The sequence below is a fragment of the Lampetra planeri genome, chromosome 7, assembly GCF_965212315.1.
Source record: "Lampetra planeri chromosome 7, kcLamPlan1.2.h2, whole genome shotgun sequence".
NCBI classification, from domain to species: Eukaryota; Metazoa; Chordata; class Hyperoartia; order Petromyzontiformes; family Petromyzontidae; genus Lampetra; species Lampetra planeri.
The window spans coordinates 18,122,580-18,149,791 of record NC_136113.1 but is presented as its reverse complement, the minus strand read 5'-3'; the positions used below and the strand labels follow the sequence as shown (position 1 = coordinate 18,149,791).

Here is a 27,212-nt window from a genome sequence, read left to right as displayed (position 1 = left end):
ACCACCAGCGGATCCTAGGCTGCCTCGTCAATCCGTGGGAACACCACAATTGCGAGCACCAACAAGGCGTTAAACTGTATTCCATCAGCGGCTTATCTTCTCTCCGCCGGGATGAAAAAAAAAAAATCGCTGCCTTGCGCTAGATCGAGGGCATAAAATCTCTGCCATCCCTTTATAGGCCTGTCGTAGCATGGCACGTTAACTCTTTGGAATTGTGAAAAAGCCGTCAGCGCTCCGTCGTTGAGCACCGTGGGCAGCGCTCAAAGGACCTCCTCGCTCCATCAGCAGACTTTAACGGTGGCTTCGAATCTCCGCCAGACCTTGGGTTGGTTCAATGAAGGTCTGTGGTGGTATCTCGTGCAACACATCTTCGTCTCGAGATCCCCGCTGGGCGTAGCTCCATCTCTGAGATCCCCGGAGCTCGCCGCGTGGAAAGGGGAATCGATGGCTCCGTCTCCAGGCCAACACTGTTGACTCGGCGCTCTGCTGGAATTTGCTGTTATTCCGGCTCATCAATCTCGTCTTCTAGGACTGTGGGGATTGGCAGCTGCTCAGGTCGCACAGCATCGGCTCTCTCCCCCTCTCCTCTACGATCGCCGTAAGCAAACGATCAATGGCGGAGGCAAGGCGGTCCAGTCTCTTAGCTATCTGTTGCTAGTTCTCTTGTCTCGGCGATTCTGGTCCCCCGGTCTATGGAAGGGCCTCCACCTCTTTTGGGAACGTAGCTGCCAACGGGGTCTGGCTCCCGCTGAGTTCCAGGTCTCGGGGACCCGGGGCGCTGAGGGACAATGCCGCTTGTTCCAAGGGAGCTCTTTCAAAATACTGTAGACTGTATCCCACCGCTGCCACCAGTGTAAAGAAGCTTCTTGGAGACATCCATTTTTGTATAAGTATAGCTTTATTTCTAACTTAACGTATGTCAGTTCTGAGTGTAACAACCGCCACAATCGTAATTACTTCGGCTATATTTCGATTTAAAGCTTTCGTGACTGCAGGGATTCATGTTCTTGGTTCTTTCGGTAAAGTCACGTAGAAGGGAAATAAAATAAAACAAAATAAAATTATCACGACGTTTCGGCCACAGCTGTCTGAAATACATCGTCCTAATGGACACTGCTAAGCTTGGCAGCGTATTTTAAGCTGGGTGGGAGGAGAGAGCCTTGACAAAGGAGTTTACATATCAACAGAGGAATTTAGCATATGTAAACTGCTTTGTCAAGACTCTCTCCTCCCACCCAGCTTAAAATACGCTGCCAAGCTTAGCAGATGCTGGCTGCTGACGGAAAAGTGGTACTGACAGCAGAGGGCTGTACACACGTCAGCAGAGGGAGTTCATCGGGGGGTGAGGAGATCCAAGGAGAAGCTCAGGAAGGGGTCAATCTGGAAGCCCGGGAACCTGCGAGGAGCTTCCAGAAAGTGGGCGTGGCGAGGGCGGAGCAAGGCCACGCCGGGGCGGATAAAAGAGGGCCCCGGGCGAGAGCTCGGGGCTGTTGACGGAAGTGGATCTCCCCTCGCAGCGACACATTCGCCGCCGCCTCGACCACCCTGAGACACCGCGAGCTCGACAGCCTGCCGACTGTCGTCGCTGGCTGGTGCCGTCAGAAGAGACGGATGTGTGTCGAGCGTGTAAGCACGCAGGGCGTCTATAGTTCCTTGACGTGTAGAATAAAGAAGGTGCCTTCAGAACCCTGCCCGAGTGATTGACTACACGTGGATAAGGATAAAAGTTACAAATCAGCACTAATCTTCCGCTTCAGAATATTTTTTTAAAGATGTACGATACGAAGGGAGGAAACAAGGTTCCAAAATGTTGGTGCTGCGACGGCAAAGGTTTTTCACCGATTCCAATGAGTTAATGTTTTATTGCGCAACGCACGACACAACTGTTACCCCGCGTCCCATTGGTCGCCGCGAGAGGTCGGCGGCCATCTTACGTGGGGTCAGCCCCTCGTTAAGATGGCCGCCGGGAGGCGGGGGGAGTGGCGGAAGTGACGTAGCCAGGGAGGTTGTGCTAGGAGTCACGAAACTCAACGCCGCTCGCCTTCCCCTCGGACGCGAGGCCGCGTGCAGCGCCTCCCCACTCCACTGCTGGATGAGCACCAGAGCCTCGGTGAACGGGCATCGTTAGAGGGTGAACGGGCATCGTTAGAGCACGACGAGGAGAGTGAGCGCGAACTGCACTCGGGTAAGAGGGGGGAAGGCCACCAGTACCACGACACCACGAGAACACGCGCCACGACTGGAGCTCTCGTGCCACGGCCACAAGTCACAATACGCGTGGCGGCACGATGACGCAGCGCGGAGGGTAAACGCTGTCCCCGTAGAATGCCGATGGTAATGGGGAGCTCCACTCCCGCCATAGGAATGATGAATGTCCATCCCGAGCTGGGGGGGGGGGGCTGCTGTAGTAAACAAGAGGCGGGCGGGCGGGCGGGCGGGCGGGCGGGGGGGTGGGCACCGCCTCGATGATCATTTCAGGGGGTAACGAGGCTGCCTCGTCACGGTAATCGGTTAATAACAAGAGAAGTATAGCTCCATGATAGTGCTGGATAATTGTAATTGCTGTACTTACGACAATAGGGCATCGCGATAACAGCAACATCTGTAAACCTGTAAAGCGATTATTGTAAAATGAATGTGCTATGACAGTATCGGTATAATGCCAGTACAACGATAGTACACGTGTATCACAGTGTCTCTACAGTACAGTACACAGCTTGTTGGGTTTACATGTTGCGACTCTTGCCACATTTCCCGGAATGCAGCCGGAGCTCAGAAGCGAAGAAGGCTTTGATCCGGGGAAGTCCTCGTGTCAGCGTCCCACCATGTGGTGGTGGGCGTCTTGGGCTGCGATGTCTGCGTTGTGGGCAGCAGGGAGTGCAGAAACAGAATCTAGCTGCATGCTCCGTGGGTTCGTCAGCTCTACCAACCAACACCGACTAATGTGAAGTGTCATGTCGGCCCAGATGGAGGAGTCGATCTTGTGGAGACCCCCCCCGCGTCTCTCGCTCACACTCGGTTAAAACAAATATTCAGACATTTTTCTGAATTTAGCACCCCCACATTGACTCTCAAGCACACCCAGTTGCCGAGGTTTTGGCTCTGGTCGTTCGTACAAGCCCCAGATAATTCACTCCCTCGCTTGCACACCAACAACAACAAGGCAGGAATGGTTGTGCACCCGCCCTGGTGCACTCTTGTGGGCGATTTTGTTCCGCGTTGCAATTCCGTTCAGCCAAAACCAGCTGGAGCTGGGTTTAATTAGAAACACGTGACAGATTGTCTTCTCATCCAGTGAAAGCAACATTATCAATTGAAATACGTGTGCAAGATGCTGTTCGACGCCCAATTAGTATACCGCGAGGCTGTGATTGGCAGGCTCCAAGTGGGCCCTTAATTGGACCACTGATCATCTCAGTACAGGTTCTCGAATCCTGGAAGGAATACCGCGACCAGGGGCGGTTTCTTCATTAGGGCGATTGGGCGACGCACCACCAATGTCATTCAACCACAGAGTCACGCTAGCCGTCACTGTCAGCCTCTGGATATAGTCCAATCAGCGTCATGTCACGTTCTGTGGAGTACCGCCTCTTTTTGGGCGATTTCACTACGGCTGAGAATCGCCCCGAGTGGCCCCATAGACTTACATTCAAAGATGTTTTTTTTTCGAACGGGGGCGCTGCAATGCATTCTCTATGGCTTCCGGGAGGGCATGCACTAACGTGCTTACGTCATCATACGTGCTAACGTCATCATACGTAAGCACGTTTCATCCAACAATATAATTTATCGCCACCTAGTGGAATCTTTAATAAAATGAACTTGAGTGGTTTGTTTTAATAGTGAGTATATAAACAAACAAGATGTATTGTAAGAGTCACTTTATTTTTCATTAATATTAAAGAAGTGAAGTTGCCTTTACATGCTTAAGCTGTTAATTTATTCATTGCATGGGTGGACCTTATCCTTATCAATCATCCAGACATTTGCCCCCCCTGAGAGATTTTGCAGGAGCCGCCACTGACCGCGACTAGCCCGGCTCCACACCTTGATTTGCTCGAGACGTTCTGGGGCAGTGCGTTGCTCCCCCTTCCTTGAAGGGCCCTGACGCGCGGTTCCCTAAAAACCCCAAACATGAATGGACATGCACAATGATTTTCCTGTCGTTTTGTGTGCAGGACAGCATTAGTGATTCAAACTTCGCGGCTGTCTGTCTTGGTACCACACAGGGCCCAACCGGCCCGGCTGGCACGGGGCACGATGGCCAGCCCGGAGGCGATGGCACTGCGGGAGTGCGGCCCGCTGTACGCCGTAACGAACGCACTGCCCGCTCGGGTGTCCCGTGGTCTGCGCTCCGTGCCGCTCCGCCTCAGTGTGCTGGACGCCAGCAGCGAGTACCTGGCGCTGGGCACCAACGTGGGGCAGGTCTTCCTCTACTGCCGGCGACGGCACCGCTTGCAGAAGCTCGATGTTCGTCCCACTGCACATGCCGCTGGAACTTGAACGTCACTAACTGCCGCTTTAACCAATTCTGTAAATGATGAGAAAATCCCATCATAATAGAATAATATTGACTTCTAATGAGGATGAAGCTTGGTGCACAGTTGTCTATCACTGCGTCGTCACTACTGATATGAATTGGTCACAGCTCACATTTATTGTGCTGGTGGCCTAAGACAAGAGGACCAAAATGCACTTCTTCAGGTGTTTGAATTTTACAAATGCCGTGTGCCAGATTAGCACACGGCGTGGCTGTCGTGTGTGATAATCCTGGCTTTTCATGAGCTGTAGATCTAATAGACACAGCAAGTGCTCTTGGCAAGTTGAAATAGCTCACCAAGTGATATAAATTGCTACCTGTCTTTGTGGAGTTAGTGCTGTAGTATTTTATCCTTCAGTTTACTGCAGAAACTCCAGTTTCCTCCCACATGCAAACGTCATCTGGTAGGAGTTGGCCAAACATAAACGCAGGACCCTCCTGAAAATATCTTGATTCACTCGGTGAGGATTTTGATGGATATGCAAAACATTTAAATTGATGAACATGTTATAAATAAGTAAGTTTTATAATAAAGTCCAATCCATAATGAAAAGTTTAATTACAATTGTTATTTTCATTCTCAAATCGATTGTTTGAAAGTGAAGATTTAAGTCTGTAAAATACTGTCATTGCTATGGATAAGGGCAGTAGTCGTCAATTGTGGTGCGCGTGTGTCTCTTGCAGGTGAAGTATGATCCCATCACAGCCGTGAGGCTGCTCACCTGCCTGGATGACCTGGTTGCTGTGGGAACTGCTACTGGCCGGGTGGTTTTGTTTCAGCTCACTTCTCCGCTCCCTGGACGCAACAAACAGGTTTGAGTCTGGCACTAGGAAGGAGTTAACTCGTGTGGAGAGCACAGCTGGGCCAGAACGAACCTTGTCTTAGAGTTGGAAGACAATTTATATTTCACAAAATTAGGCTGTAGCGATAAGAGGTTAAGACAGTATTTAAAAAATAAAACCATTGAGTTGGCCTAGTGGCTGTGTTTTAATCAGGAGCCAGCACTGCTGAAATAATGGGTTAAAATTCGCAGTTATCCATAAACAAGATTTTTCAGTCTAGCCACTTGATAGTATCATACAGTCACCAATGACTGCATCAAAAACTTTTCTGCGTAAAATGTCAAATTTTTTATTTGCCATACAGTTTTGAGGACTAAAATCTATAAAATATATTGATTGGAAATATTATCATCACACATTTACATCTGTGCAACTTTAAAGATCAGTACACTATAATCAAAACTCAAGATCATACTTTGCAGCGGTCATCCAGAATTCCCTACAGCAGCGATGTAGGGAATTCGAACAAGACCTACATCTCTGCTTTATTGACCTGGTCAAGGCCTATGATATTTTCAATAGGTCAGGGTTGTGGGCAATTCTTCATGCTTTCGGAGTCCCTGATTCTCTGCTCACAATCATTAAGGGCCTTCATGATGGTAGACAGGCCCGGGTAAAGCTACATGGCCATGAGTCGGAGCCATTCCCTATTCACCTTGGGGTGTGACAGGGATGTCCTTTGGCTCCCACATTTAACACCACTCATTAAGCGTTCCATGGCTATCTGGTACAGATGCAACGGGAGACTGATCGATGCCCGGGTGCGGTCGAGGGATGGCTCCATATTGGTCAATCATGTTATGTATGCTGATGATCTGGTGATTGCTGCTCACTCAGAGGAGGAGTTGGAGGCGTTGCTGCTGAACCTGGAGTTTCCCACTAAGAGATGGAGTCTTACCATCAGCCCCACTAAAACTAAGCACCTGCCTGGGTATTTTTTGCTACCAAACACTCCTCCCTCTCAGCTCCCCATTGGTGATGGAGCAGTTGTGGCGAGAGTGGAGAGTTTCCAATACCAGGGCAGTGTGCTTATGACCGTCTCCGGTTTGACAGGTCTCACTCGGAATCAGTTGGGCGGCATTATTTTTTCATCGGCTGCGCAATGCTGTGTGGAAGCTTCCTGGTCTGTCACTGCATGAAGCATCGGGTCTTCTTGGCCACAGTCATGCCCTCCCTTCTCTATGCTTGTGAAACGTGGACCCCTTTAATAGAACATCTGCGCCGGTTAAAAACATTTAGGCTGGCATGCCTACTATCCATCCTGAGTTTGACCAGGCTGGATTGTGTAAGGAGCTCACAAATCCTTGAAAGATCTAGACACATTCCCTTCGGTGAGCTCCTCCGGCAGGCAAGGCTGCGTCGGCTGGATCATGTAGCCCGCATGCCCAGCCATCGCATGCCAAAGCAGCTTCTGTTTGGCCACATAGAGGGGGCTAAACGGGCAGGACATAGTCTGGAGAAGAGATGGGCTGATGCGGTACCCGGTACGGGAGGATGTGGAGCTGAGTGGACTTGCTGACGACTGGTACCAGCGGTTTCAAGACCGGCCTCTATAGAGGAGGCTCGTGAAGGACAATACTGGGCAGTTGGCAGCCCTCCAACAACGGAGAGCAGAGGAACAACAACGAGCGGAGGGCCAGGCGGCTAAAATGCAGCAAATTGGCACAGTAGGGGGTACAGCTGGTGCATGTACCGGTCATCTCAGTCAGCCAACCCATGGCACCTGGGTCTGTCCCAAGACCAGTCAGCGAGCCTTCGATACTTCACGTGGACTCAGTGCACCTGGCCTGGCACAGGTGCCGTGGTGACGTCACCGTCACTTGAGTACCTGGTGCAGTGTATAAACATTGCTACTCGGGGGACAAAGGCGGTTGGGCGTGGTGCTGCCCACCCCCTCGAGTGTCGTCCCGGCCTTCATAGGTGCTCGGCAGCAGCACTTGTTCCTACAGTCTTTGTGTTTCTGTTGGTATAGCAGCACGCATAGGTTTGTTGTTGTTTGCGCTGTCCTGGTCCTTGTGCCAATAAGCTGCACAGGTTCGAGGTGGCGGGCCAGCACTCTGTGTCTGTCGTGGCGCTAGCTTGGAGCACCAATGGCATGAAGCTGTTCTCGGGTGATGAGCGTGGCAAGGTCGTCTGCACCAGCATCGACTTCGAGCTCGTGAGTAGCAGCTGCTAACATGAGCCCCGGGCTAAATGGCGACGTACACACAAAATAAATACACTACAGAGCAGAATATGCAAGACTGCAAAACAGAAGCATGTTGTGGGAGTTGGTGATGCCGTGGCATTTCAGGACTGAGTCATTGCAAACCTTTTCATCGAGAATCTTCGGAGAGAGAAACAAACTCATTGAGAAAAAGTTAGTTGCTTAAGGATAATGAAAAAAGCTCATTATGTTTTGGAATGATCGAAGTCAAAATGATTGTGGAGAGAGTATAAAATAGATAACCAAACAGGATCTTGCCTGTAACATCTAGCAGTTCACCGGCATCAATTGAAGCATTTGTGACCCTGTTGGTGAGATACTGCATGTCAAAACTGGTCCAGAGGTTTTTGAATCAATGGTGCTGAAGTGATGTACTCCCAGAAGGCTGTGTGGCTGATGGTTGTGTGAGAAATACTTTTTATTTTTGAGGTGGAGAGACAGATGTATGAAATAAATATTGCCTGCTTTTCTATTTTGAACACTGAAAGCAAATGTTAGGGCTCGCATCCTCTCCATCACTTCCTTCCCCACCTCCCCCTCATGGCTGACAGGGCGTGTGCAACTCGTTTCTGGTGCACGAGGAATGCAGCGGGGTGGTGCAGCTCGACTATGCCCAGCGCACGCTGCTTGTCTCCACTGGCCAGCGCTCCGTGCTGTGCTTCCCCGAGACAGGACAAGCCGCGCGGCAGGTCGGGACCAAGCCGCGCAAATGGTGAGGGGCCCCTCCGAGCCATGGCTAGGTTTGCCGTGGGTTTGGCGATGTTGCCACGTGTTCCACAACGTAAGATACACACGACAAATGTATCCATTCACTTTCTGCAGTATAGCTGCATTTATGATGAAAATAATGAACGAGAAAATTGCCCAATTCGAAGTCACTAGCTCTTTAAAGTATCCACCAGCTGTGGCTTATTTTGTTGATATTGTGGTTCATTGTGTTGTAATGTGAGCCAGAGAGAATCACAACATCTGTTAAATGCCTCCCTTAGCTAAATAGGACATTAAATAAACTCTTGGAAGTACACAGGAACCCGACGTCGACATCATTGCAGTGCAGAGTAATGTGGAGCTGCAACTTTGTTGTGGCATGTGCCTGTGCCAGCACGGAGCCACTTGGTGCGTGCTTCATCCCAGGCCTGTGCAAGCCGGCCGACCTGACGCTGCATGCCGCGCGGCCCGGCCTGCGTCTCTGGCGCGCCGACATGGCCGGCGCCGTGAAGGCCACGTACATCTTCCGTGACGTGCTGGCGCTGGACCCACGGCCCGTGCAGCTGACGGCGCGGCCCACGGTGGCGGCAGGCGGTGGCGGCAGTGCAGGGGAGCGTGCCTTCGGGCTTCTGCGGCCCTTCCTGCCCACGCAGGGCCTTCTGATGTCATGGAGCCCCAGCGGCCTGTATGTGTTGGACCCCACCAAGCAGGTAGCGCCAGTGTTTAGTCCTACACGGCACTCCAGTCGGGGATATACCCACCAGGTGTCACCAGGCCATGCAGAGAGCCATTTCTCAGTACCGTGGGCCTGTGGGATCTCTCGTTAGTCCAGAGCATTGTCCCCTTTTAGAGGTACAGGTGGACGTGGGTTGGCCCTTCAAACATTTGGAAGGAATGGTTCCTTAGTTGCAGTCGTTGCTAGTGTGGCTGTCGTTATCTACCTCTGCTGTTAGGTGTTGCTGCTTGTTCACGTTTCTGCTTTTGTTGATGGCGTTGGTTTGCGCTGCTGATGTTTTGTGTTGTGCATTACACCCCTCACCCACCGCTCCCTTTGGATATCCAGGCGGTGGTGGGCAGCCTCGAGCTGGGAGCTGGGGACCTGGTGGCGGCCGCCTGCTGCAATGATGAAGTCTTCCTGCTGCTGGGCGAGCGGGAGCTGGTGCGCCTGTCGGCTCAGCTGCAGGGCACACCCGAACCAGGCACGAAAAAGTCTTAAGCATATTATAGATGATGAATGCTTTGTTTGGGTAATTTTTATCTTGTAAATCCTGGCTGAATCTAACATTGTCCATAATAAAGGTTTTTGGGTTAGATCGCGTTAGTATAAATGTGTCGAAACCCTCCACCACCCGACACAGCCAATTAGGAAGGGATTTGTCACGTGAACAAAGCGACATAGTTACTACTTCAGCTCACTGGTGTGTTGGAGAGTAAATCCACACATTTACAATTTGAGTACTCAAATTTTGAGTACTCAAATTGTAAATGTTGTGAGTGTCGGGTGGTGGAGGGTTTCGCCACATTTATACTTATGTGGTCTAACCCAAGAACCTTTATTATGAATAATATTGGTCGCAAAAGCCTCAATGTTAAACTAACATTGTCCATATCTGACATTGATGAAATGTCATAAAAATATAATAAAATAGTAAATAGCAAACTAAGACGATTGAATTGCTATGGTTCATTGCACTGTTATGTTGTTCCCCTCACTAAATATTAAGTTTTTCTTACTCGCATCCTCGGCGTGAATCAGCTGTCCCGCTGACCGAGAGAGGCGTGGGGCCGGGCGTCCCAGCGGCCGATACCACAACTGCGCTGCCCTCGGCACCGTACGGCGGCTCCCCCGTCCCCACGGCTCGCCCGGACACCCCCCCCACCATCGCAAGCCCGAGCACCGGCCCCGACGATCGGCCCGCGGCGATGGCGACGTCCCCCGGCTCCGGGTCGGGGACCGCGTTCGCTACCGAGCAGCGTGCGGGTGACGGAGCCGACGTCGCCGTCGAGGGAGCGACATCGACGGCTCACGCGCCCAATGCCCCCGCGCCGGACGCGGGGCCTGCGGATGGCTTGGCGGCGGAGCCCGTGTCAGAGGTTGGGTCGGGGGTGGCCGCCCGGGAGCCCTTGCCAGAACAGAGACTGCGCTCGCTGAGCCTCGGGGAGCTGGAGGAGGAGGGGGGGAGGGTCCTGGCGGAGCCGCTCCGCAGGAGGAAGAAGAAGAGGCATGGTGAGTACCTCGTATTTATTTAGTGCGGTCGCTTTTGTCATCATAATGGGCCGTGCTCTATCCACTGCCGGATGAAGGCCTCTCCATCGCCATCTTTCATGGTCTCGCGATGAACACAGTCCATCTGGCTCGTGCAAACGTTTAATCGCGCCAAATTTTCTCTCGGTATGTTTTATCCACGGTTCGTATCGACCACTAGCCTTTCTACCTTTCATAGACGAGCCTTGCCCAAGCCCATTTAGCATTTAAAATAATATGGCAGCAGGAGCACTTTTATATCTGTTGTCCCACCACGTGTCGCTGTCGTTATAACATAATGTATCGAGGAAGCCTCATCGAGTCTCTCGACTCTTATTCAGGAGGGTTCTGCATTAGGATCTTCAAAGAACGTTGTGCGTGTCGGGGGAACAACGAGTGTGTGCATGCGTGCGAATAACAAATAAGGGATTGATGATGATGCAGTAACGGTGGTAAGACATTTTACAATATTTTTAGGGGAAAGGTGTAGACTGGTTGGTTGATGATGGTGATGATGATAATGGTGATGATGATGATGTTCACATGCAGAGGGGAGCGGCAGCTTGGTGGAGGACAGCTCTGCACCACTAACCCAGGAGAACCCGAGCAGCACGACTCTACCCCCAGCCCACGTGTCTGCGGGGGCCTGCGCAGTGCCCGACAGCGTCCCGGAAGCACCTATAGCAGACCTTCAGTCAGATGGGAACAGCGCCTCGTCCGGTGTTAACAGTGCGGGCGCCGTGTCGGTCGCTGCCGTGCCCCAGGAGCGCGTGTCTACGAAGAGCTCGTTGCCCGAAGCCGTGGGGTCCAAACCACGCACCGACGCGTGCAGAGAGGGCCACACGGGGAGGGGAGCGGCCGAGAGGCACGGCCCCATGTCACTGCATGACGAGTTACGGGAGCTTGGGGAGTGCGAGGAAACTCCATGGACCTTGCACCTCACGGCTCTGGCGGCCGGACATTCGGAGAATATATCTGACGAGATGGCAGACGTGGATGTGTCGTCTTCGCTGCCGAAACCAGCTGTGGATGTGAACAAAGAGTGGACCTCATTGAGCAAGGTGCCACAAGAAGACCTCGTCAAACAGCACCGTAGCGACGCTCCGTCACCCCTGATTTTCTTAGACAAGGACAAATCTGACACTCGAGGCACATTGCTGGGCGCCCCTGGCGTCGCTGCCGGTGTCAGCAGGAGCCTCGATCACCCTCGGCAACAACGGAGCCCGGGCACCGGTGTCGACAAAGGCCGGTCGGGCAGCGTGACCTTGGCAGATGACGGCAGTTTGGCCTGGTTGCTGGGCGACGAGGCTCCTCCCCGACACGACGAGGCCACCGGGAGCGTCGCGCCGCAGGGCAGCGGCTACTTCGGGGAGACCGTCCCGGCGGCATTTCTCGTGGACGACCAGCACTGGTGGAAGAAGCTGACGGCGACGCACGAGGGGGGGAACGGGGAGCCCCGTTGCCAACAGGAGGAGGAAGCGCGGCGGGAGGAGGAAGCCGAGCCTGCCGCGCGGGGCGACGGCTCTGACGAGAGCGACGGCGAGGACATCTACGCACGGTGGGCGCCTGCCTCGTCATCCGACACCAGCGTGGCCGACGCGGAGGGGACTGTGCCCGGTGACGCCGAGAGCCCCGACGAGGTGGCCGGGGGAGGGTCGTCCACCTCGTCGGGCTCGGCGTGCGAAGGCCGGCAGGCGGCCGGCGGCTCCACCCCGAGCGTGTCGAGGGATGGGCAGGTGCGTGAAGCCTGCACGCCGATGCACTGCCTTGCCCCTTGCACTATATGCGGTGCAATACAACTCGGTGCGCTGTCCTGCGTACGTGTTCATAGTCCCTTTTTGTCAATCCACTGCTGGATGAGGGCGCCTTCACTGTACTGGTTGGTGTGGGGAGCTGACAATTTCTGCACAACATTGGGTTATGCTGCACTGCTCTCTGCTGTACTGCATTTCAATTCTACATGATGCTATAATTTGCAGTACAATATATTGCACTCCAATATAATTCCCAGCGACGTACTTTTCTACATTGTAGTGCTGTCATGTCAGTACCCCGCGTGGCGATGGTGCGGTGACTTTGTTGGTGGCGATGGTATCGGCTAGTGACGATGTTGCTCGTGTCGCCACCGACGCTGACGGTGGTGGCGTTGTGCCGGCAGCTGTCAGAGTGCTGGATGCGGCACGCGGGCCCGGGGTCACTGGCGGCCGGCCTGGCCGTGTCGGAGCGCCACCTGTGGTGCGTGGACGGCCGCGGTGTCCTGCACTGCGCACCCGTCGCCCCCGCGCCGGCTGGGCTGCTGTGGCAGAAATACGAGGAAGGTGTGCGCCATGTGGCCGTGTCGCCTTCCGGTGAGTGTGCCGTCCTTCCTGCTCCCGTGGAGACACGAGTAGTAGGCTTATCGTCTTAGCTCCCAACCCTATTCTAACAAAGTGGTGGCGCACTGCTCTTTTCAATATATTCAAATCGAAATATCGGTATTAACAGAACCACCGTTGATTGATCACCATCATCAGAAGTCGGACGATTGCTGTGTGGTGGCATCGCCGCTGTGCATTTCCCCCACCCGACTGTGAAGCTGGCGTATGCGTGCGGTGTGCACGTGTGCGCCCGTAGGCATGCTGTTGTGGAAGGTGGAGCACAAGTCGGGTAAGGCGTTTGCCGCCAGCAAGGCCACGATGCGCGGCAAGCGGCACTGGTACGAGGCCCTGACGCACGTCTCGCACGTGGCGCTGGGAGACGACTCGGCCTGGGTCGTCAACGTTAGCGGGCACCTCTCCGTGCAGACTGGTACGTGCGTGTGTGGGTGCGTGTTTATGAGTGTAGGCAGCTCGAGACGACGAGCGGAGCGCCAGGCGGCTAAAACACAGAAAGTTGGCACAGGAGGGGGCACAGCTGGTGCATCTGCCAGTCATCTCAGTCAACCCATGGCACTTGGGTCTGTCCCGTGACCTGCCAGTGAGCCTTCGACACTTCACGTGGACTCAAAGTGCACATAACCTGGTACAGGCGCCATGGTGACGGCACTGCCACTTCGTGGTTAATGACGGGTATCGTTGATGTTGAAGTGAGTGGTGGTGCAGTGGTTAAGGCAATGTTCCACAAGCCCAACGATCTGAGTTTGATTCCCAGCCACGGCTAACATCAGTGGAGAGTTGTATCTGACCCACTCCGAGGCCACCCCTAATTCGACTCGGTCTTAAATTAGTACCCGGTGCAGTTAAATATAAATATTAGCACTATGAAGCACTGTAAACATCAGCACTGGGGAGCTGAGGCGGCCAGGTGTGCTGTAGGCCACATCATCCCCTTCATGTGTGCTCGCTCACAACCCTTTCCCCACACCAGCGTGCACGACTCCAGGAGGACCTGTGACCTGTGTGTGTGTGTGCGCGTGCAGGCCTGAGTGGGGAGCGGCCATGCGCGCGCCCCGTGCCGGTGAACAACTCGCCCCCACTGCTGCAGGTGGCGGCCCGCGCCGGCGTGGTGTGGGGCATCACGTCGCAGCCCAACGCCACACTCATGTGCCGCGAGGGAGTGAGCAGCCTCTGTCCCGAAGGCGAGCGCTGGGTGATCGAGCAAGCCTGGTAAACGGCGCGCATGCCCTCGCCGCCTCTCCCGCGCCGGGCAGCCACACCGCCCTCCACCTGCTAAGCATCGCGTTGGAAGCGTCGCGGAAGATGCAACCCAAATAACGACCCGATGCTATCTCACATTGAAGTCGTCCTCTTTGGAGCGTCTAAATGCGACCGCATCTCAAGTTGCTGTATCGAGCAGTGGGACATGGGCTTATTTGTTTACTTAATGGAAAGAAAGTGGCATTTATTGGCAAAGGAAAAGTGGATGGCGTTGAGGCTAGCACATGCGTTGGCAAGCAGGATATGATGAAAGCTAGTCCGTTCTGTGCAGTCTGTCACAGATTACTCTGAGCTGTGTGACGCATGAAGGAGGCTAGTATAATGTGTGACATGTTGAAGGCTTGCCCATGCTGAGTCACGTGCAGTGCAGGCTAGCCCATGTGGAGTAGCGAGTGACAGAGAGGACCCCTTCTGCTGTGTTGAATGCAGCGTGCAGCAGGGCCTGGAGGTGGTGTGCATTGCGCTTGGTGACGACCACACGGGATGGGTGCTCGATGCCCAGGGACGCCTGTGGTTTCGCACTGGGGTCACGTCGCAGACTCCTGCTGGGGAGGGGGACCACTGGTGGCAGGTGACGTCGTCATCATCATCATCATAGGATCATCATCGTTATTAGCAGTAGCATTACGGTCATTATCAGCATTAATTGTTTTGCAGCTGTTCTATCAGAGTTATAAAATGAGAGAAGTCATTTTCATGCAGAATTGTTGCAGTCGGCAGTATCAGCTGAAGTTGGCGTGACAGAACTACTTCTGATGTCTCTTCAATGGGCCTCTAATCCACCATCTTAATATGCCATAAAAATGTGTTTGTTACATGGAAATCCAACCAAAGTGTTCAATTCTCATTGCTGGAATAATCCAAATGAAGCAATAAAACGAATAATGTGATAGAGGCTTTTGTTGACTAGACTGAAAACCATTATCTTCCTGCAGAACCCTCTAATCACAGTTCTCTGAAACTTGGATTCAAATCTTAAGTTGTATAAAGCACCATCCATTGAAACTGGAAAAGAATAGTCCATCTGAATATGATTCCAGAAATATGTGGTGGTTAGTATTTCAACTATTTCACATGCGCAATGCAGTCTAAACACTTACACCTTGACTTTGCATGAAATGTTATTCCTATTGGCACATATGTACAGTTGTTGTCGCTCTGTATAGATTGGAATGTCTGTCTTGCTTCACACGGCGAAGTCAGCATGCGTTGCTGGGCATGTTGACTCTACTCTCTACTGCAATCACTGACGGAGCCAGTGGGGGTGGTGGGGTGGCACGTGCCCCCCATTAGGGATTTCGATTGGATTATTGGGGTTTAATAATAAATCGGCATTTTGCGACCCCCGCTGCCACGGTGTAGCATATTATTAAGTGCCAGGGACTGTATGAGATGATAGGACAATAGTCTGAGTCCATAATTGGCAATAAGTAACGGCAAAGCGGTTATAAGTGACTCAGAATTGTGCGCAGTTGCGTATACAATACACGACTTCTCTGAAGGCATCAACACATTCAGCGAGCGCGATGCCGATCACATACGGTTCGAATTCGACCCTCAATCGATGGCTGCGCCATCGCCGCACACGCGTCGAATAAAAAGTAAGGACAAGTCCTTATTGACTAACAACTCCTATACATTTTTAATTGCTGGAGGTGATTCCCCCCCTACCTGAAAATCCTGGCTCCGCCATTGACTGCGATGGTCCCTACTCTTGGGCTGCAAGGCCTTGGGAAGTAGTTGGTGGAACTGTTGTGTTTCTTCACAAGACACCACACGTTCTTTACTGCATGGTGGTCCTTAAACTTGTTTTGATGGTTGACACTGGAACACCGGTCCACAAAGGTTGGGAACCACTTGTCTCTTGCTTTTGCGGCAAACGTTGGTGAATCACGTAGATTTGTGACATTACAAACGTTCTAGGCTGCAGAGAAGCCAGTAGTAAGTGTGTTTGTGAAACAGCCCCTTGCGTGATCCCCCATACGAGTGCACATTCTCTGGGCACTTGTTCCCTTCCACGTGCAAAACACTCCCAATCGAGCCTTGATATTCATTAAGGCTTTACTGTAAATACATAACATTTTTAATAGTTATGCAGATAGACTTATGATTGTAGAATTACCATGACTGGCTCAAAGGTCAAAGTTGACCTCATTTTCCTTAACATCCTCTGCCCCTGTTCTCCCCCCTCCCCTCCCTCGTGCACAACGGGCCCCGTGGTGTTCAGGTGTGCCTGAGCGAGTACGTGCTCTGCGAGCCGCCCTCCATCCTGCAGTCTCTGACGGCGGCGGTGGCGGCGGCGGGCGTGGCGGCAGCCGCGCCCGTGGAGATGCTCGCCGAGCGCCTGCGCGCCGTGCAGCGCCTGCGCGCCCCGCCCGCTGTCGGGGCCCACCAGGCGCCACTCCTCGCCGTCGGCCGCTCTGGCGTTTGGGTGCTGTCGGGGCGAAACGAAATTCACGTGTCGCGCGGGGACCTGACGGGTAACGAGCGCGCTCGCCGGCGATGTCGTGCCAATGGCGGTCGGTCGGTCGATCGAGCGGCTAGATCCGTGTTATGATTGGCGGCTGACTCGGCCCCGTTAATGGTCGTGGCACACGATGGTGGTTTACTCTTGTGAACGATGTCACAGCATCGTTCACACTTATTGAAGCAGGGCCGTTGACGTTTGCTAAGCAGCATGTGGAATTATTCAGGGCAAGCCGCCACATTCAAACCTTATCTCATTCCTTTTGTTTACAAGCATTCGTGTTTCACAGTCGATATTTTAACCATCAACTAAGTCCATCACACTACTTGGATTGATGAGTCCTTTTGTGAGACCTAAAGAGGCCTTATCCTGTGCACAAAGCCGGTGCCCACCTTAGGGATTGGACTCTGGAACGCCGGCTCACGGCAGGGAGGTGATGAGCACCGTCCCCATTTGAATGTGGGGATGTGTGTAACTTTTTTTAAAGCACTGCATGGCTTTTACAGCCAGGCTAACACATGTTTTATTTATACTTATCTACCATAGTGCTGTGGGGAGTTGTGGTCCAGTGGTTAGCATCCTGCACTTGGGAGAACCCAGCGACCTGAGTTTGATTCCTGGCCCACGACCATCACCAGTGGCGAGTGATGTCTGAACCAGTCTTGGGGCTCCCCTAGGTTGTTCCAGCCTTAAATGAGTATCTGGTATGTAAAAATCGGAAGTGGAGAGACAAAATACACCACCTCCATGTGCTGTTTGGCCTTAATAGGTGCTCACCCGACAGCCCTTGCTCCAGCAGTCTATGTAAGCTGCAGGGGGGATTCTTGTCTGTGTTCCCCATGTATCTGTGTACATGTATGTACGGGTGTGCATGTGTGTGTCCATGTGACGGGCTCTGCAGGAGCGTACTGGGCGTCTGTGGTTCCCCGGGGCACGGCCTCCACCTGCATCTGGCTCTCCGTGCTCGTCTCCCCTTGCCCCGTCGACTGTGGCCCAGGTAGCTCCCCGACCGTCCCACTCGTGTCGCACCTCCCTCCAGTGTGGGGCACCTCGCCGCAAAGGCGCAGGAACAACGACCAGGCAAAAAAACACATCACTTGAATTAACAATAGCTGACATGGGATTAGCGTCGCTCCCGTTGGCATAGTAAGTGGGCTAGTGCTGCCCCCTACTGTTTACAACATAGGATCCCTGAAGGGATCTCGGTGATAGCTCCATGGTATCTGCTTCCGTGGGCCGTTCTGCAACACGAAGGGGTGTGCTGCTCTGCCAGAGCTCTGATTGGATTTTCTAGTGACGTGCAGCCGACAGCACGATTGGATTACAACTGGGCGAAAATATAACGAAGATGACTCAGAAGAGCAAAATTTAACTTAGTTATTTTTCATTCATGAGTAGGTTTTCTTTATTCCTACTGGGAGTTCAGAAAAGCACAAAAATTACACATTTTCGAAATACAGTTTCACAGTTATGGGAAACCGATTGCGTAGCAACCATATTGTGAATCGTGATAGCATATTGTCGTGAAAAATTACATCGCGACAGCTGTTTGTGATACCCACCCGTGGCCTCCCCCAGGCCACAGCGTGTGGGCCATGCAGAACGGCGGCGAACTCTTCATGTTCTCATTCGAGCCACCCGACGCCAGGGGGCGGCTCGAGCCTGCGGGGTGGCCCATCGTCGTGCCCCTCCCACAGCCGCCCGTGCAGCTGAGTGTGGCACATGACGCCGTCTGGGCCCTCGACGTTGCCGGCCGCGTCTTCGTGCGCCCGCTGTCCCGCTCGGTTCCCGCTGGCGCCGTCTGGTTCCCGCTAGATCTCTCGCAGCTGGGTGAGTGCGCTGCCCGCGCGTGCGTTGTGTTCTTGCCTGTGTATTTTTCTGAAGTCTTCCGTCATTCATCCAGCTTATGAAGAGCAACTATTAGTTCCTTTGCCTGAGTTGGTGAATTGCAGATACACCCGCACACTGCATTAACACGTATATTTTAGACAATGCGATGTAATACAGACCATGGCTTGAGTTTGTAGCTGCAGTCGGACATAGGGGAGCCTTTGATTTTCTTGTAGTGTTTTGGTAAAAAGACTACTTATGTCCAATAGCATCACGATAGGCCTCTGCATAGGAGGATGGCAACAGTGCGAGGTGTGCCGGAGGGAGCAGCACTTAACACAGTGAGCCGTTAGTTGGGAAGATGAATCCACTGCGAGTTGGCTTGTGGAATGGTCTACCTGACCATATCACTGCATTGATGAGCCTGGATCATTCAAGAACAGCCTTAATCAAGTCCACTGGTCCCCACGCTCCTCTCCTTTGGCTGCCACTCCATCATTCCGCTCAGCGAAATCCGCAGACTAAGACACAGATTGCCTCGACTAGATGAAGACCGACTAGAATAAAAAAAATGTTGACTTAAGTGCTGGCAACAAGATGAAATGTTTGTGGTGTCTGAATCTGCATGCCTTCACGTGTGTGTGCGCGTGTGTGCGTGCATACCAGGGTCCACGCGTCTGGTGAGCGTGGCATGCGGTGGCCAGAACGTGTGGGCGTGTGACGCGGCTGGCACCGTGTACTTCCGCATGGGCACACAGCCCCTCAACTCTAGCCAGATGATGCCCGCTTGGGTGGCCCTGGACAGGGACACACAGGTACGCTGGGCCTCCGGCCGCCCACGCTCCCCGGCGAACCTCTGAGTGGGTGGCAGAGAGTCGTGTCCCTGAACTCCGGCCCTCACCACTCCCCACCTTCCACCATTTCACGATTACCAATCTTTTCTGTGCATATGCAAAAGACAATGCCCATTGCACGCGCCTGATGGTGGGTAATCACGCAAAGCTGTGCCGTGGCGGGTCACGCGGACTGGAGTTGAGAAACACTGACTTCGAGCCCCAGAGCCCAATACGGGTCCAATTTTCTGGCTTGCTACTTGGACAGGTTGGTTATTTATTGGTTGAGGTGTTTATTTTTTGTCTTTCTTGGTGATTTTATGCTCATTGTGCGAGTAGTGTTACCGCAGAGAAACAAGTACTTGTGCTTTTTAATTTTTCAGCAGAGCCTCGTGCGATCGCCCTAAGAGAGGCCAAATAAGACAGCCACGGCCGTATCTTGGATCGGCTTCCATCGTCACCGCCACACGGTGGCGTAGCGTCAGCCATACACTACAGACATTAGGTCCCCACAGCAGAAGCTAAACATGGAGCGAGGACAAAAACAATTGATCGCCGTGTTTTTGTGCAGTTGTTGGTTGTCAGTTCTGAGCACTGTGTAGTGGAGAGAAACGCGAGCGTGCTTGTCTTACGGTGCACCATGACGAGAGTGCTTCTGGTTGCTAGAGAGCCAAGCTGCCCCCCAACCCCTTGAGATGTTAGCGCCCCCTTCAAAAACTCTTTGGGATAAGCGAGCCTGCTTCTCCTGCGCCTTAATACACGCGATCGCTTATCTGAAGCTGCATCTGCATCTCATTTCAAGCAGCATTTATTTGTTGCAGAAGACTTTTCTGTGTTAACACCATAACTAACCATTTTTTGTTCTCTCAATCCTGTCCAAAATGTGCAGATCAACTAGGGAAAATTTTACAAGAATTTTAACAGTCTCCAGTAAAATCCAATGCCCAGCACATGTGTGGAAAGTTTCTGTATTGAGCCAGATTGGATTGGGGAAGGAAAAATAAAACTCTCGCACGACTTGTGCCATAATTCTGAGGGGGCCCACTGTCTCGGCCGGAGTGGTCGTAAACAAATTGCATCACGCAGGGAGCCGCGAGGCAACTCACAATTAATGAGCAAAATCCACGTTACTCTTGAACACGAAATTATAATTCCCTATTAAGTATGGAATGCGCCATTGGTCCATACGAGGCTGCGTCGGGTTTACGTCCATGTGTCAGATCTGGTTCATGGGTCATCGTTTATCTTTTATGGAGCGATATTTTATATATATTTAATTTTTATTAAAACTTGAGTTATCTGCAGTTTTTTCCAGCCGTGTCCTTGTAGTCATCCGTCAGCCGTCCAGTAAATCTCACCGGTCGCCGGGCATCTGTGCATCAGTCTTGTTACTCGAGTTATCGATGGATTAATGTTGTTGTTGAGCCAAATTGCATTGTATTAGACGATGATGCTAATAATACAGTTGGTGATAGCAAAGGGCATGTCAGTTTGGGAGTAACTGCAGTGTTAGCTACAGAAGACAACAAAAGCTTGTTTGCAAAAGCAGGTCACTATTCAGAATAATTGGTTCACTTGCAAAACTGCTCGTGTTATTACGTATAAAATGGGAAAAATGTTTACCAGTATCAAAGTATGAAAAAATAAAAGTAGGTTTTACCCATTTTGTAGCTGCTCACCCTGAGCTATAATGCCCTGATAGTGCATTGTCTTTATACTGGTCGCCTTTTGCCATTCTCTGGTTTACACTTGTGGTGAGACTGGGCCCTAAAGCTGTCTCTGGTGTAGACCAATCAGTCTCAAGGACAATGCAGCAATATTGCCAGAGCGTGTTCGTTTGCATGTTCACCACAAGCACGCGTCTTTAATGCAGTAACTTGATGCCTCGCAAAAGGTTTATGTTTGGTGTTTGGACATCTTAACACCTGTTTTATTGTCAGAAAGGATAAAACCTATTCTTATTTTGTATATGTTATTATGTAGGTTTATAATGATGCATCAACTCGCTAATTAAAATAGATACCTATGCTCATAATACAGGTGTCGAGGTGAGAGTGTGACAGTGTGATTTAGGATTTGTGTAAAGTATTTGGTAATATTACATCAGACTATTTGAGCAAACTGCACAACTGCACAAACAAGAAACAATACGATCAGGATCGTGAGGGAAAAATAAATAATCAAATCTTGATCCGTGACCCCTGACCGGTGCCAATGTCGTCAACCTCTGAGAGCTTGAAGCCTGGCGTGCCTAATGTTGTTTTGTGTGCGTGTGTTGTGTGTCCACGTGTACGTGCATCGTGTACGTGCATTGTGTACACGTGTGTGCGTGGGCTCGCCTTGCGCACATCAGAATTTCCAGCTGTGCAAGCTGTTCTGCAGCCCCAGCGACGCCATGGTGTGGGCGATGGACGCACGGGGGAACGTGTTTGTGCGCGTGGGCATCTCCCACACGATGCCCATTGGCTGCAGCTGGGAGCACGTGCCGGGTAAGTCGACCGTGCGAGTCAAGCCAAAGTGGAAGCCATCCCTCGCGGTTAAGAACGGAAATGCTTCACGTGCGACCGAAAAGTTTGGTAGGATGAGCATTTATTTTCCACATCGTAACTTTTGTTTAACCGCAAGTTCATTATTATTTTTTTCTACCTACGTGACTTTACCGAAAGAACCAAAGAGTATGGATTCCTGCAGTCACGAAAGCTTCAAATGAAGATTCATTCGCTAGAGTTAATGCGTTTAATAAGAATAAAATAATAATGACAATAAGTCCATGTACCAACATGAAGCCGTCAATAACTGCATCTTCTACTCTCTCAGCTGCCTTTTGCAGAGACAAATAGACACGCCGGCTCTAAGCCACGACAAGCCAGATGAGTTGCTCCTTCACAGCTGCTCCTTACTCTGGACTCATTTTATTTGGTGAATTAGGAGTGCCATCTTTGGTAAACATCGTGGGCTCACAGGGCAGTGTCATTCCCGACAGATTTCCAGCACAGGAAGTGAAAAATGCCAAATCTTTTGACAGATCTGCGTGTGTATACGGCTCATGTGCACATTGTATTCAATGACCAATGTCTATGTTGAGCCACTGAATGTTGAAACCGGTACAGACTTTGTTTGTGCTTAACCAATGGAGCTGAAATTATGCACTCCCGGAAGGGCCGAGTGACTAATGGGATGTGTAAAGGAGACGAATTGTCGCATTTTGGTTACGTTGTAATGGCCGCATGCGTACTGCTGGACGCGCGCACGAGACCGTCGCGCGCCGTGTTCACGTGCAAGCCCGTCGTGCGCGTTATCCGCGGCGCAGGGCTGAATGCGACGGCGCTGGCACTGAGCGAGCACACGGCGTGGGTGCTGTGCCCCGGCGGGGAGGTGGCACGGCGGTACGGCGTGCGGGAAGGCAACGCGGCTGGAGACTACTGGAAGCGCATCCCTGGGCAGCTCTCCTCGCTTACCGGTAAGCGCCGTGCGGATTTTATTTTTCGTTGGGTGGGAAAATCCTCTTGCGGATCGTGGCTCGGTCATTTGTGCAGCGGGGCTTCCAGTTGAGGCATGCGTTCAAATCCTACCATGGTCCCTGGCATGGAATTTTGGAATTTCTATCTCTAAGCTAAGCAGAATCCAGCCTGTATGGTGCATGGATGGGCAAACGCCCTGGACAGGTGACGGGGCCACGTGACGGGGCCACGTGACGGGGCCACGTGACGGGGCCACGTGACGGGGCCACGTGACGGGGCCACGTGACGGGGCCACGTGACGGGGCCACGTGACGGGGCCACGTGACGGGGCCACGTGACGGGGCCACGTGACGGGGCCACGTGACGGGGCCACGTGACGGGGCCACGTGACGGGGCCACGTGACGGGGCCACGTGACGGGGCCACGTGACGGGGCCACGTGACGGGGCCACGTGACGGGGCCACGTGACGGGGCCACGTGACGGGGCCACGTGACGGGGCCACGTGACGGGTAGCAGAGGGTAGGGCAGCAACATCCTTTCGTTCTGTACTTCTATGTGACGTCGATGCTCTTAATCTTCACCAACCCGCACTGACCAGTGTGGTGATGTATGGTTAAATAATCGGCACGATGGGAACAGAGTGAGGAGGCCTTTATCTAGCAGTGGATCGGCAAGAGCGGCCAGCGCTCGTTACGTTGTGAACGAAGCGCGCGAGAGCTCATCTCGCGTGATCAGCACTCGTTACTTGATGAGCGCTCGCGTCCATCTCACCGCCGGTGCCATCCTCCTCTGCCCCTGTCGCGGTGCGACAGTGACGGGCGCGGACGAGGTGTGGGGCTGCACGCCGGAGGGCGCGCTCGTGCGCCGTCTCACACGCCCGCTCCGCCGCTCAACGGGGGCGGCTGCCCCACCGCACGCCTACCGCCTGGGCAGCACCGACGACAACGACGACGACTGGGAGCTGCTGTGAGGAGACGCGCCAGCCCGGCGGGGCGCCCACGTGGGCAACCGCTGCCTCCCTCTGCCCGCGCCGACATAGCCGCTTCTCGTTTGACAGTAACGGAGTGAAGAGCTGCAGCGTTGACCCCGACCACCGACCCGTCGCCCCGGCGATGTGAGGGTTAGGGCAGCGGGTTACCAAACTGCGCTACGTGGGCCGCCGCTGTGACGTTGCACAGCCGTGTGAAGCGTCGGCAATGGAACCGTTGCAGACGCTGTGGCTTTGCGTTGTTTTCATTTTGCAAGATATGTCCTTGGCGCACGGCGGTCCGCGAACATCTTTGGAGAGTTGGCAGTGATCGTCCGCGTTGTCCAGAAAGGTTGTAAACCACTGGGTTAGGGGACGTCAATCTCTCCACCAAAGTGTCCGGTATAAATGAGTGGAGTGTGTGGACAGTGGCACTGGAGAGCTTGCATTGCTGGAGTCTTGCAGATAAGTGGAGGTGGCAGTGGCTGAAGGGTATTTAACCAGCAATTCTCAGGTTAAAGGGTGATCGTTAATGGATTGCAGCCTCCACTGGAATCACCAGACCCAGCGTATTAAAGTTCTAACATTGTTACGAGTGATGGGCAGCGTGGCACCGAAATGAGGGTCTGATGCACTGTGGGAGGGGGGGTGGTGGTGTGTACGTTTTCTGTGCGCAGCTGGCAGTTGATTCACGGTGACGGGGTGAAGAGGGCACCGTAGAGATGTTGTCGGGGCGTCGCTAGCGCTGCTGATGTTTGTGTCGCCGACGTACTGAGGCCACTGGTAAGGTACATCATCCACAGCGTGCCACTTGCTGAGCTTGTCACAGGGGAAGATTCGCAGCCCTGCGCCAATATTGATACTACTGCAGGTGCATAGCAGCCATTAATCTCGAGTGCGTAAGATGCAAACCAACCCTATTAGTTTAACACGTAGTAGGCTTTCGCGACCAATATCATCCATAAGAGGTTTTTGCGTTAGATCGCGTAAATATTAGGCAAACGTGAGGTGTAAGAAAACTGACGTTAGCACAAAAGCAACGCAGATGTAAATGCAAGTAGCGAGAACAAAGCCGAACATTAACTCTGCTGCAGCTGCAATAATCAACATGCTGCTCCCAGAGCTTGAGCCTTGCTCGAACATTGCACTTATTTATTTATTAACCGCGCACGGCTTTGCCAGCGCTACGCACTGCGACCTTAAAAGAGAGCAAAAGCCTTGCGCGCCTGCAATGCCATGCAGAAATTAGTCAAAGTATAATTTGTGTGTTAGTGATGTTACAGCGAAGGAAGGACGTGAGGGGAGTCCTGATGGCGGCACAGGACGTGGTTTCATCTCTCGTTGCTCACCCCACGAGTGCCCAGCATCTCTCTGCTGGCCAGCAGTCGTTGCCACGCAGAAACGCGTCGACTGGCATTTACAAACTTGAGATGGTAGCCTTAGAAGGCTACCCCAATGCATACTGTACTATACAAAATCATTTTCTTTTAACTTTATTATAACTGTGAAATAAAACATTTAAACAGTAGTCTGCGTAGTATTGAAGTACTCTATAAGAGGTGATTTTTTTGTCAGAACGTGTAAATAGTATATATTTGGTGTTAGATTATGATGATGCAGTAATGTGTTATTGATGCTGCTGTAGGTGCAGCCTGCCACTATGGGCACAGGGTGGCTGGATCACGGTGGACTGGGTGTAGGGGGTGGTGTGGGTGTAGGTGGTGTGTGAGGTCGTGCTGGGGAGCCTCTTTGCTGCACTTTGCCACACAAGAAATTCAGATTCAAGAATCCGATTCCATTGGTCCCTAGACTTGGACCCAACATTTCCTGTGCAGGGTCTACCATTCTCACAGTAAAACTAAAACATAGCCGGATGTTTTCACCTGGAGAGGGAGTGAGTTTAGCTTCACCTATCCGTTTGTAACTACTAAAATATCGAGGAAAGCCTCCCCGAGCCTCGACTCAAGGAGGTTCAGCATTGGGATATTTTCTCAATTCCTTTAAAGGCATCAATTTGGAATTCGGTTTGCATGAACAGCATCAGAGTCAACCATTCTTTCACTCAACATCATTTGTGTTCGATCGCCATAATTGGCGTTGTGCACTACGACGGGGGGTGGATCCACGGTCTGTCACTCTACACGAGTGAGTGTTGCGCGACCGTGCGCAGTGCCGCCCGGGATTTGCGACCACGCTCATCCTGATCACGTCCTGAAACCGCGTTCACTGTCACCAGGCACGGTGGCAACCGCAAACTCCCCTTCCGTCGCTGCGGTGAAACTTGGCATTCTTTGTGCGAAAACACGCCATTTTTCAACCAGAGGCGATGAAAGGTGACACTGGTCCCATTCCTTTGTCCCATGCAGTCCGGTCTGGCCACATGGTTTGTGCTGAAAAGATTTAAACAACTTCTTTTATTTCAGAGCTGGAGTGATGGGCGGTTCTGCCGTGGGTAACTCCAGTTTCATGAACCTGGATTGTGGCGAGAACTTTTTTTGTTTGCTAAAAAAAGATTTTAGGTCGCAGATACGTCAAGGTGTCCTCATGTTCTGAAAGTAGCATTTGTTAATGTAGCTCGAGTGAGGTCGTGAATCAAAATAAAAGTGTCATATGTTACCAGATAGCTGGCTGGATATACTTAATGATTCATCTGTTCGTTACAATGTGTTCTTACGCGCTCTACGTATGCCCCGAGTCGTGTATATAAGAATCGGTTGTTTGATTTATATAGATTGCATTGAAATTCAAGCACACATGATACAAAGCAGGCTGTGCAAAGAGGACCAAACAAACAAGATAATGGATTGTGAGATTGAACCATGACCATGTTGTACAGTCGTGGGATGGGCCTCTCCGTGCCGAGCGCCTGGCCGTGTGGGGGAGACTCGATGCATATCGAGATGCAGAGTCGATCATCTTTCAGAGATGGGGAAGTAAACAATCGCCTTCTGGATGGACAGGCCTCTGCTCTCGTAATGTGGAATTCCCACCACTCAACCATAACCGTCAAGAAGCAATCGTTGCTCCGCACTCGCTGACCGTGTACAGGGACCTGAATGTGCTCATTTAAAAACAAAAGTTATGATTGTGTGTGCGGTGCCTGCTTCTATCACCTCATACGTGCCTGCAAATTGTCTTCGCATTCGTAGGTACCTGAACTGAAGTGTAACACTACTATGACTTATACTACTACACACGATGTAATTATTAAATGTCAAGATTACACATTAAACCCACATGCACATGGTTATTGGTCACTGCTCACCATGTGGTGATTGTCGCCACGCCACAGGAACAAAGCAGTGGGATCTTATAACTAGTTAGATTTTCGTTGCTCACACTTAAAATTCTAACTTAGCAAATTTTGAAACACGTAATCAACCAGGCTATGCGTTAATTGTGTGTTAACCGACTCTCTGTGTTGTATTACATTACATTTCGATATTTTACTAGGTTATTTAATTTTCGTGTGCCTG

The 27,212-nt window shown here is 52.1% G+C and overlaps 1 protein-coding gene and 1 long non-coding RNA gene across 4 annotated transcripts; one reads left to right on the top strand and one right to left on the bottom strand.

The window, feature by feature from the left end:
• The first annotated feature begins 1,983 nt into the window (after nucleotides 1-1,983).
• On the top strand, nucleotides 1,984-26,357 carry TECPR2 (tectonin beta-propeller repeat containing 2). 3 transcript variants are annotated; one of them, XM_078596629.1, is made up of 20 exons: nucleotides 1,984-2,185; nucleotides 4,230-4,470; nucleotides 5,225-5,353; nucleotides 7,410-7,541; nucleotides 8,141-8,301; nucleotides 8,692-9,007; nucleotides 9,361-9,496; nucleotides 10,054-10,524; nucleotides 11,092-12,278; nucleotides 12,701-12,890; nucleotides 13,156-13,329; nucleotides 13,940-14,126; nucleotides 14,607-14,748; nucleotides 16,405-16,657; nucleotides 17,546-17,641; nucleotides 18,223-18,474; nucleotides 19,141-19,289; nucleotides 21,661-21,796; nucleotides 22,618-22,767; nucleotides 23,582-26,357. In XM_078596629.1, the coding sequence occupies exons 2-20, from the start codon at nucleotides 4,261-4,263 to the stop codon at nucleotides 23,737-23,739; spliced, it is 4,629 nt and encodes a 1,542-aa protein (XP_078452755.1). In that variant the 5' UTR covers nucleotides 1,984-2,185; nucleotides 4,230-4,260; the 3' UTR covers nucleotides 23,740-26,357. The 3 variants fall into 3 exon arrangements, with proteins under 3 accessions (XP_078452755.1, XP_078452756.1, XP_078452757.1); XM_078596630.1 differs by lacking the exons at nucleotides 1,984-2,185; nucleotides 4,230-4,470 and having other exon boundaries at nucleotides 5,228-5,353; nucleotides 8,179-8,301; XM_078596631.1 differs by lacking the exons at nucleotides 1,984-2,185; nucleotides 4,230-4,470; nucleotides 5,225-5,353 and having other exon boundaries at nucleotides 5,360-7,541; nucleotides 8,179-8,301.
• On the bottom strand, nucleotides 3,865-16,350 carry LOC144720131 (uncharacterized). The gene is made up of 2 exons (XR_013585710.1): nucleotides 10,032-16,350; nucleotides 3,865-9,474 (listed from the first exon to the last, which is right to left on the bottom strand). It is a non-coding gene; the product is annotated as an uncharacterized LOC144720131 (long non-coding RNA).
• Nucleotides 26,358-27,212: the final 855 nt, after the last annotated feature.